General features: G+C 46.6%; 1 protein-coding gene across 12 annotated transcripts in view; it reads left to right on the top strand.

The window, feature by feature from the left end:
• Nucleotides 1-12,194, top strand: part of DEPDC5 (DEP domain containing 5) — a 92,130-nt gene that overhangs the window by 36,669 nt on the left and 43,267 nt on the right. For all 12 annotated transcript variants that reach the window (XR_003793775.1, XM_029224348.1, XM_029224390.1 and 9 more), the window contains exons 23-25: nucleotides 1,412-1,547; nucleotides 2,538-2,635; nucleotides 10,195-10,260. Coding sequence is in view for 11 of the 12 variants with exons in the window: in XM_029224348.1 (XP_029080181.1) it covers nucleotides 1,412-1,547; nucleotides 2,538-2,635; nucleotides 10,195-10,260 (300 nt within the window). In the remaining variant the exon portion in view is untranslated. The remainder of the gene's footprint in view (nucleotides 1-1,411; nucleotides 1,548-2,537; nucleotides 2,636-10,194; nucleotides 10,261-12,194) is intronic.

Here is a 12,194-nt window from a genome sequence, read left to right as displayed (position 1 = left end):
AGTTTAAATAAATTGGGGGAAAAAAGCTTAAAATAAACGAGTTCTATTTTTTATAATGGGAAGCTGAAATAAAAACAAACTACAGCCATATTCCAAACCATGTTTAAATTTACAAACGTAATGAAAGAAGCCTGCCATAAAAGTGTACTTTCTGTATGATACCATTTAAATAAGGTTCAAAACCAATCAAAACTAAAAAATAAATTTTTTTATTTCAAATTCACTGTTTTTCCTAGCTCATCCTTTTTGATCTGTGTTCTGTCCTAAAGAAGATGACAGTAAGGTTTTATAAAGCTGTGGCTAAAATTAAACTTCAGCTTGATGGGCTGTTACTGGGCTGGGGAGGAACAGGTACATTAACCGCCTGGGTGTTTTCATGAAGCCATCCTGCTGAATGCTTGCAAGTGTCTAGTTATTTTCTTTGGTACTTGCTTTCGGAGTTACAAGTTAAATAAGTGAGCAATGAATCTGGTTCTTTTGGCTGTAATTGGGGGTCATTCCCAGCCCCCTTTTTGCCCCTCTTATCTCTATCCGAATCTGTCACCTTACCTGTTTCTTTCTGGTGTCCCTTCCTCCCCATCATCATCCCCACTGGCTCCCTTCAAGTTCTCTTACGAGAACTATTGATGTTTCTTCCATGACTGTCAGCTCTCCTGCTTCTGTGCTTCCCCCCACCCCCATCACACACGCTTTTCTAAAGCTAAATGTATTTACTAAATACTGTGCCCACCTGGCCCTCTAAGAGCCGAGGCCCTCCTCTGCCAGGCTCCCCAACCTCCCGCCTCCTCACCCCCATCCTCAGAGGTTTTTCTCTTTCCCAAGCGAGTTTGTGGCCTCCAGCTTGTGTTTTGCCTCTTCCACGTTTGGGGTTTGCCCAATACCCTCTCCTTCAATCCCCGCTAACCTGGTTGGACACTCAGCTCTGAAACCTATCATTCTCCAGGAAGCATGTTTCCGTAGATGCGACTAATTCTCACTTATCTCCTACTCGATGTCCGTTTTGCCCTTGTGCGTCCTCTGCTCTTGAAGTAGGAGCTGTTATCATCTCAGGTACTAACAGAGTCATCGGTGTTTCTCTCGTGTGTCCCTTCTCGTTTCGCCCATGTTGACCATCCTGGGAGGGACCCTTGTCTCCCATACTGTTATCTTTCTTTACTGTGTCTCAGTTGACATGTGCGAGACAGAGGACCCCAAAATATTTTTAGACTGAGGCCTCACAGGAGGATGAGCCTTGCTTGGAAGAGGCGATGTCCCATCTGGGAGCCAGAGGGTCACAGACAGGACATGCCTCTGTGGTGTGGTTGCCTTTCAATCACCCGCGTCCCAGCAGCGGGAAGGAAGGAAGGTTGAGGTGAGGTACACAGCACTGGCTGTCGGGGGAATGATGCTCAGTGGATCTTTGTCTGGGCAGGACCATCTGGAGAGGCCATCCAGATCCATCACCAGACACGACAGAACATGGCAGAGCTGCAGGGCAGCGGGCAGAGGGACCCGACCCACTCCTCTGCAGAGCTGCTGGAGTTGGCATACCATGAAGCCACTGGAAGGTGAGGCCGGGCACGGGGTACTGGGTGGGAGGTACTGCGAGAACGCGCTCGGGCACCCAGGGCAACAGCAGAATAGACTGCCCGCGAAACGTCACGTTCGTGAGGCTCGGAGACACCGTGTGCACGCGTGCGGGCCTTGCCTTTGTCAGCGTCGTCCCTGCCACCGGGCCAGTGCACAGCAAATAGCCTGAGATGCTTTTGCCAGAGATGTTCCCCAGGCCCTGCTTTAGCTTCTGCTTTAAGTCAAAACACGCTTTGTCAACCTCAAACATGAGTTTCTCCTAATCCTCAGTCATGGGAGAAAACGAGTTCCAAGGCAGGTGGTTCCCGCTGTGTGTTTCGGGCAGTCAGTCTATGACTTTTGTCATTTTGGTCATTGAGGAATTCCACTGTTGGGTTTAGAAGAAGTTGATGCTAAAAGCAATGGAAACCAAGGCCTGTGTTTATAGAAACAAGTCTTTTCAAACCAGGATCCTGAATGTGTTACAAGGCATCCGAGGAGAGTCAGCCTAGGAAGAAAGTCATTTAAGCCTTGACATGCTCGAGTCCATGCTACACTACCCGCTGTTGCTGTGATCTGTTACCTTTGCAAAGAGCAATCTTTGATCCCTTTTCCGTCATCCCAACATCCCATGGGATGGATGAGGGATACAGGCAGGGCATAACCTCTTTCCCAGGTTAACTTGGTACCTCTATTCAAGCACGTCACATTGTCCTGTGGGTATCAGCAAGGGGAGGCTTAGGACAGAGGGGGCAGGCATCTGACGTGGCAGTGGGGAAGCAGCTGGGGTGCCAGGGCAGGAGGCCAGAGCTGGCACACACTCCAAGCCCCGCAGCCTGGCGGCCATGGTATGGGTCTTAGTGTTTGCCAGCCTGTGTGGCCAAATGTTCAGGCCTGGTTTTGATGAAAACCCCCTGGAGACAGGGTGAGCAGGATAAAAGAGGTGATGATCCTCATTAAGCCAGGCGGCTGGGCTTTGTTCTCTGCAGGCACAGCACTTCCCACCAGCCTGGCGATGGCACATCCTTCTTGAACTTCACTGGAACAGAAGAGCTTTCTGTCAGCCTGCTCAGCAGCAGTGGTGCAGGTAAGCAACCCAAGAGGTAACAGAGTGGGGATGCTCAGAGCAGGCCTACACCTAGAAGCGAGGTGGGAACCAGAAAAGCAGGGCCACGTCTATTTCCGGATCATTTCAGCCACAATTTTGGGTGACCTATTTAGAAGCAGTGCTGTATAATGCATGGAATTATAAATGGGCTGCACTTTACGTTTTTAGCAGAGAACGTGTTGGTCAAGAACACATTTATCATTGGACTGTCAGTGAGTCATGATTGAGGGCTGCTTATGAGATCACTGTAGTGGGCAACACCAGGCCTGAGAGCTTTAAATTATGTGTGTGTGTGTGGGCAAACCCACCCCCATAAAAACAATCAGGAGAGACCCAGAGGGAGCAGTGTGGTTCCAGCTACGAGTTCAGAGAAGAGAAGGGTGACGTTGTTGCTTACAGAAGTGGGCACGCATCTCAGACGCGAAGGGGTAGAATTTGGTCAGGAGGAGAGTGAGAAGGTGAGGGATTCTAAGTGGAGGGAGAGTAGGAACTTGTATTAATACAGGGTTTATGCTTTTTGGAAGCACTTGTATATCTGTTATCTTATGCGATCATCCCAGTAGGGAGTAGGTTATTAAGTATATTTTACATATACGGCAACATAACACCCAGAGATGTGGAGATGTTACACTAATCTCTCAGGCCAGTAGCCAGGTGTCCTGCTCTTTCTGATTTCAGCAGCAGTATTCAGAGAGCCCTTACAGGGGTAGGGGAACATGAATTTGGATGGGTGGGGGGCAGATTTTGGAAAGCCTCAAAGGACAGATAATTGTACAAAATGAATATGAAAAACATTAAAACTGAAAGAAAAAATGGTGCTGCTACTTTGTGTCTTAGTTTTCTATCAGTTAACTTGCATTTGTGGAACTTGGCTTAAGGAAGGCGTAATGAAAGTGAAGTTGTATTAAGTTGGTGAATGAAGTTTTCCTCCATTCACGGGTGAATTCAGCCAGCGACGTTTCTAGAGGCCTATAGCTAAGGCTCGGAAACTGGACTGGCAGTGAGAGAATTACTAAAGGATTATACTTATTTCCTTCCTATTTCTAGTGCATCTTTTCTGTCATTATTTTGAATGAGAAAACAAATTGAATAAAAATTTGGGGATGAGTAAGATACCTTTCATCCATGTACTCAGGGGGCTAAAAATGTTACTTGTCTACCAGACTCTTTTAAAGTACCTTCAGAATACGCTAAAGGGAACATTTCTATTGTTTTGCTAAAAGAAGGAGCCATTTTATAGGAACCCAGAGTTTGACCTTCCTGGCTGTTTGGGGTCAGGTTGTACCAAGCAGGGCTGCTCTGGGGCTCATGGGACCATACTTTGAGCGAGCTTCCTGGTGACCTGAAGCTGGGGAACCATGGGCTCAGGTGGTAACAGCACCAGGATTTGCCCACAGTGGTCGTGGAGTGCTTCCGGGCCTGGGGTGGGTAGCTCACGTAGACCAGATGATTCCTCAGAAGACGAGTCTTGGAACTTTACAATCTAGTCTGGGGAAAAGCAGGAAGTTGCAAAGAATCCTTATTCAGCGATTGGTGTGGAAGATCCTCAAATGACACCATCCTAGAGGCCTCTGAGCTAAGAGTTCCCTGGTGCACATGCATTGGGAAAGCGGTTGCTGCCCCCTGCACCTCGGGCTCACCTTCTCGCTGTTGGGCTCCTGAGTCGTAGATCCATCTACCTGATGGGCCTCCCCACCTGGATGACCCCCGGCTACCTCATCCTTAATTACCGGCAGCTGAGCTCGCGTCTTGCTGTCCCACCGCCTGCCCACCTGCCCCTCCTTTTCTGACTCTGGGCCACATTCTCCATTCTCACCACCGTTGCTTTGTTTCAGACCCGTGTCATTTCTGGCCACGATTGTCACCGTAGCCTTCAAATCATCCTCCTGCTCTGTTCGTGTCCCCTCCGATCCATCTCCTGTACTGTCACCAATGAGCCATTTCCAAATGCAGGTCTGGTCTGATCACCCTGTCTGTCCCACATATGAACCGTTTATTGGTTCTTCACAGCTTGTAATGCCTGTCGTCGCCTGGGCCCCACCTGCCTTTACACCTTCACCTGCCTCTACTCCCACGTAGCCCTGCATGTGGGAAGAACACAGGCTCTGGAATCTTAGGACATGAGTCCTGACTCCACCTCTAAAGAGCGGCGAGGCCCTTGGGCCAGGTACTTAACTGCTCTGTACCTCGGTTTCTTCATCTGTGAGGAGGGTTGAGTATTAAGTGTGATAATAATCCACGCAAAGCGCTAAGGACAGTGCCTGGCACGCATGGTGAGCACTCAGCAAACGAGAGCTGTTGTTGTCATTACTCTTATTAGATGAACACAGTTTATATTCCAGCTGTTGTCGTGCCTTCTCAGAAGATCTTTGTCCTCATGTTTCTGTGCATAGACTAGTCCGTCTACAGAATATGCTTTTTCCTTTATCTTCAACCCCTGATTCTGCCTTGTAAACATCCACTTGGTCTTTATGGATCAGCTCCAACAACACCTCCTCCTTGGAGCCCTCCCTGGTGGTTTTGCTTCCCCCCGCGCCTTCCCAGGAGGTGTGAGGCACATTTCCACGTAACTCCAGACGCAGTTGTACACTTGGCATATCCTGGGCCCACTGTTTGTTTCTGCGTTTGTTTATTTTTCTTTGGCTGCGCTGGGTCTTCGTTGCTGCACGCGGGCTTTCTCCAGTTGTGGCGAGTGGGGGCTACTATTTGTTGTGGTGTGCAGGCTTCTCATTGCGGTGGATTCTCTTGCTGAGGAGCATGGGCTCTAGAGCACAGGCTCAGTAGTTGTGGCGCACGGGCTTTGTTGCTCCGTGGCATGTGGGATCTTCCCAGACCGGGGCTCGAACCCGTGTCCCCTGCATTGGCAGGTGGATTCTCAACCACTGTGCCACCAGGGAAGCCCGCTTTTGTACTTCTTGATCAATTATGTCAGCTAACCACAGAGAGAAATTAGGGAAAATCATTCTAATTTGTATTACCATGTGCAATGACCAGTTACTGTCAGATCTACCTTCAGGTATATCCAGAATCTTAGCATGTCTCATCACTTCCACCAGTCAGCCCAACCCAAGAGGCCTTCATCTTTCACCTGGATTGTTGCAGTGGCCTGCTGACTGGTCTCTCAGCCTCCTCCCTTTGCCCTTCCGTAGAGTTTATTTTCAGCACAGTGGTTCAGAGTGACCCTTGGAAAATAGAAGTTAGATCATGAAATGGACATAAAGATCTTCACCTGCCTGCCTGCCTCACAGAGTTGTTGAAGGACCAGAAGTAGATCGGGTTCCTTAAGGGCAAAATTATCACATTGGGTCCTTGTCTGGGGACAAAGTGGGGGCTGAAACAAAACTAGTGAACATTTCCCTCATTAAAAAATGGAAGAGAAACGGGAAAACCTCATCTGTGACCCACCTCTGCCTCCTGGCCTTGGCGGTTTGCACCATGTGCAGGCATGCAGGCGTGACTCTGATTTCGCCTGCATTTGGACCTGACTCATAGGTGAGTTGTGATTCACAGGGCTGGCATCTCTGCGGGTTTCTCTCCTGGCCCTGTGCTGCCCAGCAGGAACCAGGTGGTTGGTTGGTCTGGGCAGGCAGCGTTTATCCCTCTGTTTCTTTAACTGGGCACCCGTTTATAAGACTTGTTAGTGTCATCCCCCTGATGGGGGTAACTGTGCTAGAGAATTTTGATAAAGAAAATCAGTGGATGCCAAGTTTTCTTTCTCTTTACTGTCGGGACTCAGAATCTGCAACTTGGTGTTTGTGTTGAGTTTTAGATACGTGCAGCAGATTTGGACCGAGAGCTACCAGGCAAAGTAAATCAGAGCGCACAGAGTTACTCACCCAGGCCAGGCTGGGTGTTTGTGGGGAAGTACCATCTCTGTAGCCCAGAGAGAAGAAGTGACTCGCCCCAGGCACAGGTGTCCCCTGGAAGCAGCCCCAAAGGCCCCACACGGATTACCTTTTTTGGCCAAACGTTAGCAACCAGCGAACACATTCACACTGCTTGACTCCGAACAGCTGTCAAGAGAGACAGAGCTGAGTTGACTCTTCTGAGCATTGGCTCCCCGAGCGGTGCGTCTGGCTTTCAACTTTGAGAGTGAGGTTCATTCCCAAATGTTGGGTTGTAGCAGAGCCGCCCGCCCAGGAGGTCTCCCCTCCCCCGCCGCCCTCCCAGGTCGTTGGGTTCTTCACATGCCAGTGGTGAGTCTGTGGGCCTGAAGCTGAGCCTCAGAGGCAGAGCTGCAGGGAGAGGCTGTGTGCTGGGCTTGAGATGCAAGGAAACTGTGAAAATAGCTTCGAAGAAGCCTTTAAAATATTTATTTCTTCAAATTCTTTTCATTAAATTCTTTTCATTTCTTTCAAATAAAATGTGTTTGGGGATGGAAGACAGGGGAGGCACAAAAGGCTGAACATGCTTTATCCCTTAGAGATGGGCAGGTCTGCTCTGGGCCCAAAAGCCAGAGGTGCTCCGAGAACCCTTTGATGGGTTGCCTCTTTGAACTCAAACAATTGCTCACACAATTCTTAAGTTGAACTGTTTCTTTATGAGGGTAAGAATTTCAGTTCTCGTAGACGAAGTGTGGATTGGGTTAAAAAAAAAAAAAAGGTGCTCTGATGATGAAATTTAGAATCCAAACCCATGAGGCGATGTATTAGTAATTCTCCTATTGCTCGCATCGCTTGGAGAATGCCGGTTTTATAATTGCCTTCATACCAGTTCTCAGGCCAGACAAGGAAAACCACCCCATTGCTTCTTCTTTGTTATGCTTTGTGTTTGTGTGAAAATGGATGCTGTCAGTCAGGCTAGCTTCTTCAGAAAATTTAGCTACAAATGGCTTTTGGCTGTTGGCAGAGAACAGATAACATTTTCAATAGATGAAAACTGGTGCCCCATTTGGATAGTCAGGAAATAAAGCATCTATAGAGTTGCGCAGAAAGAGTCTAAATGCAGGTGTCACTTCCTTACCGTGTGATCTTCAGTTAATTACTTAACTTCTCTGTGCCTCAGTTTCTTTATCTGTGGAAAAGGGATAACACCTACCTCACATTTGCCTCAGTGTGGGTTTGAATAAAATGAAGCACTGTTATTTTTCTGACTTAATAGATTGTATCTTCTTATTATGATGGCTAGTAATTTTTAAAAATCTACTGAAGACAGCTCCAAAAAAGAAGTTCTAAAATTGTTTAGGCCGAGTGACATCATCTTTCTGAATTAAAAAAAAAATTATTTACTTTAAAATTTACATACAGTAGAATTCACTCTGTTTAGTGTACAGTTCTATGAGTTTTGACAAATGCATAGAGTCATAAGCACCAACAAAGACATCAAGATACAGAACATTTCCATTACCCCTCAGATTCTTTGTGCTGCTTCTTTGTACTCAATCCCTCCCTCCTCCCCTGGCCACCACCGATCTGTTCTCTGTCCCTTTAGTCTCTCCCAGCAAGTCTTGCACATGGAATCATACAACTTGAAGCCTTCTGAGCCTGGCTTCTTTCACTGAGCATAATTCGAGATTCATCCAAGTTGTTGCCGGCATCCCCAGTCGTGTTCAGTACTTTTTATTGCCGTATCGTATTCCATTGTATAGATGTATTAGTTTATCCCTTCACCAGGTGGAAGACATTTGGGTTGTGAATAAAGCCACACTTACATAACTTACATAACAGGTTTTTGTGTAAGCATCAATCTTCATTTCTCTTAGGTGAATTCCTAGGAGTGGGATTGCTGGGTCAAATGGTCAATATATGTTTAACCTTTAAAGAAACTGCAATACTGTTTTCCAAAGTGGTGTGCCATTTTGTATTCTTGCAATCAGTGGATAAGGGTTTCTGTTGCTGCACATCCTGGTCAGCACTTGGCTTGAGCAGTCCTTCTAGCCGTCCCAAGAGACCCGGGTGCAGAGGTATCCCACCGAACTTCTGATTTGCCATTTCTCTAATGACTAATGACATTGAGCATCTTTTCACGTGCCTTCTGTATGTGTGTCCATATCTTTTGCGCATTTCCTCATCAGGTTGTTCTCCTGCTCTGGAGTTTTTAGAGTTCTTTATGTGTTCTGGATACATGTCCTCTGCCAGAGGTGCGATTTGCAAATACTTTCTCACAGGTCGTAGCTTGTCCTTTCAAAAATTTCACAAGGGATTTGTAAGTATTTGTTCTTGTTAGAAAAGATTCAGCTGACACGAAAGTATTTACAGTAAAAAGCCAAAGATCTCCTTTCCCTCCCACCACTTCCTCCAGCTTTCTTCTAGGAGATAGCCACTGTTGACAGTTTTGTGAGGATCTTTCCAGTCCTATCCTAATTTTCTAGTAAATGTAAACGCGCGGCTTTCGGGATCTTAGTTCCCCAACCAGGGATTGAACCCCTGCCCTTGGCAGTGAAAACGCGGTGTCCTCACCACTGGACTGACAGGGAATTTCCTAGTAAATGTGTTTTGAAAGGAACATTTAATTTTTTAATTTTTATTTATTTTTGGCTGCGTTGGGTCTTTGTTGCTGCAGGCGGGCTTTCTCTAGTTGCAGCGAGAGGGAGCTACTCTTCATTGCGGTGGCTTCTCTTGTTGCGGAGCACAGGCTCCAGAGCGCAGGCTCAGTAGTTGTGGCGCACGGGCTTAGTTGCTCCGTGGCATGTGGGACCTTCCTGGACCAGGGCTCGAACCTGTGTCCCCTGCACTGGCAGGCGGATTCTTAACCGCTGCGCTACCAGGGAAGCCCTGAAAGGGACATTTAAATATTGAAATGTGTGTTTTGAAATTAGTTCTATTACTTTTCAGTCAATAAGTTGCATTTCAAAGACTCTCTGTTTTTCCTTTCAGCCCAGTTACAGGCAAAATCATTGCTTTTCTCTTGCAGTAGTGAGTTTTGATGTCCTGTGTCATATTCCAGGAAGCCATGATTCAGGAAAGAAAATTTCAGAGGATGACTGTTAAGTGGACTAAATTTAAATAGGTCATCTTGTGTTTGCTAAAGTTTGCTCTAATTAGTTGAAATTACTTTGAAATTCGTCCCGTTTCTGTTTTTTTTCTTTTCTTTTTTTTTTTTTTTGCGGTACACGGGCCTACTCACTGTTGTGGCCTCTCCCGTTGCGGAGCACAGGCTCCAGACGCGCAGGCTCAGCGGCCATGGCTCGTAGGCCCAGCCGCTCTGCGGCATGTGGGATCTTCCCGGACTGGGGCACGAACCCGTGTCCCCTGTGTTGGCAGGCAGACTCTCAACCACTGCGCCACCAGGGAAGCCCCGTCCCATTTCTTATTCTAAGTGGTGGGTTGCTGTTTGCTTTTGTGCATGTACCCTAAAGGTCCCGTTAGGCGAACAGTATTGATAACCTCAGAGTAAAGTTCTGGCTCCTTCCCGAACTTTAGATTGCTCATTTTTCTTTGATGGATTCTTTTGTGCTGTTGGAGATACTCAACACAGAATTTGTACTTGGTTTTTTATTTTTAGCTACAGTTTGGGGCTTTTTTTTAAAACCATAACTGGTCAGAACTTTTATTGCAGAATGAGTCTCACTGACACAGATTCTTTTCATCTTTCCACAGGTATGAATCCTAGGACCCAGAATAAGGATTCTTTAGACGACAGTGTTTCTACCTCTCCAGACCCAAGTAAGAGGGACCTGCTGACGGGGGAAGGTGGCAGGGAGGTGGAGGCGTGGGGGTGGATGGTCAAGGCACTGGGGGAGCAAGAGGGAGCCCTTTGGGAAGAGAATGGTCTGGAAGTTCACATGTCTCTGGGTGGTGAGGGGAGAGGGGAGACTCTGCAGCCTCTCCGATGGAACATGAGTGGCAGGGAGGCCAAATGACCTGTTCTGGAATGTGATTCGGGGCCACACAGGAAGGGTAGCGGAATTCCCAGAGCTGGCCTTGGCTCTCAAATGCTTAACGATGGCTCTGGGGAGAAGTCGGAAGGAATAAGACCTGAAACTGTTTACATCCCTGTAGTTGGAAGTGTTTGTCTGGGTTGCATTTGCTTTGATCATCCTTGTCTATTGAAATAGCTGAACATCTAAATATCAACAATAGCAAAATACCAGAAAAAAAAAATTCTGCTGCTTGGTCGATTTTGCTTTACTTCATTGTGACCAGTGGATATATGTACATCACCAAGTCTTTTTATCCCCACTGTTAAGGAACTTAACAATCATTTCACTACTTCTCCAGGTCCGGCATACTGGTCATTTTTCATGGCAATATCAAACACATTATTAAATCGTGCTTTGGATAATCATGTCTTAATGATGGCCATTTGGGTGATTTCTAGTTTTTTAGCATATAATGCATGGTGCAGTGGGTGTGTTTTTTTCTCTTGGTTCAGATCCTCGGAATATATTCCAAAGAATAGTTGGCAGATTGATTGTTTTCTAGAAAGCTGCCAGCCCTGAATAGATGAGCCTGTTTCTTCTCTACAACCCCAGCACTGGATTTTGTCATCTGTGTTTATTACTGTTAACTGAATGATTCTGAGGTGGGACCTCCTCAGAGGCCTCTGCAGGGCCTGAAGATACTGGAGGTAGAAAAGAGGCCACACAGACCTTTTACCCATGAAAAGAACATCATCAAGCTAAGAACTGGGAGCTTTTCTCACCACGGGGTTTGAATTCTCCGTATCTCAGTGTGTGCCCGCAGACACCATTTCTAAAAGGTTTTTATAATCTTGAGGGTCAGAAAGCTGGTGACGGCCAGAACGATGTAAGAAGGGACAGTAGTAGAGTGTCTTCTGTTTCTGGCCTCCCCACGGGGACTGTATTGTGTGCCCACCTTCTGCTGCTGGTTCTAACCGAGAAATGTGAACAAATTCATCCCTCGTCTGCCCTATGGGGAATTGGGGTGTTAACTAGGTTATCGTGGGCTGTGTCGTTTTTTAAAAAAATTTATTTTTTTTTTTAATTGAAGTCTAGTTGATTTACAACATTGTGCCAATCTCTGCTGTACAGCAAAGTGACTCGGTTATACACATATAGACTTTTTTTTTCCATATTCTTTTGCATTATGGTTTATCACAGGAGACTGAGTATAGTTCCCTGTGCTATACATTAGGACCTTGTCGTTTATCCATCCTAAATGTAATAGTTTGCATCTACCAACCCCAAACTCCCAGTCCATCCCTCTCCCTCCCCCCTTCCCCCTTGGCTGTGTTTTGAGTCCTTGAAGTATTAAGGAGTTAACAAGACCTGTATAGAGTCAACCGCATAGACTCAGAGAGTGGAGTGGTGATTGCCTGGGGCCTGTGGGGAGGTGGGCAGTGGGGGGGGGTGTTGCTGATTGGTGGGCGTAAAGCTTCAGTCCTGGGAGATGAGTAAGTTCTGGAGACCTGCTGCTCGGCACCGTCCTCAGTTAACAATACTGAATTGGACACTTACAAATTTTGTTGTTGTTGTTTGTTTTTTTTAATTTTATTTATTTTTATTTATTTATTACACAGCAGGTTCTTATTAGTTATCTGTTTTATACATATTAGTGTATATATGTCAATCCCATTCTCCCAATTCATCCCACCCCACCTCACCCTACCCTCCACTACACTTAAAAATTTGCTAAGA

Source organism: Monodon monoceros, unplaced genomic scaffold (genome assembly GCF_005190385.1).
Source record: "Monodon monoceros isolate NGI ecotype Baffin Bay Population unplaced genomic scaffold, NGI_Narwhal_1 Super_Scaffold_1, whole genome shotgun sequence".
NCBI lineage: Eukaryota > Metazoa > Chordata > Mammalia > Artiodactyla > Monodontidae > Monodon > Monodon monoceros.
This window is presented reverse-complemented; position numbering and strand designations above follow the sequence as displayed.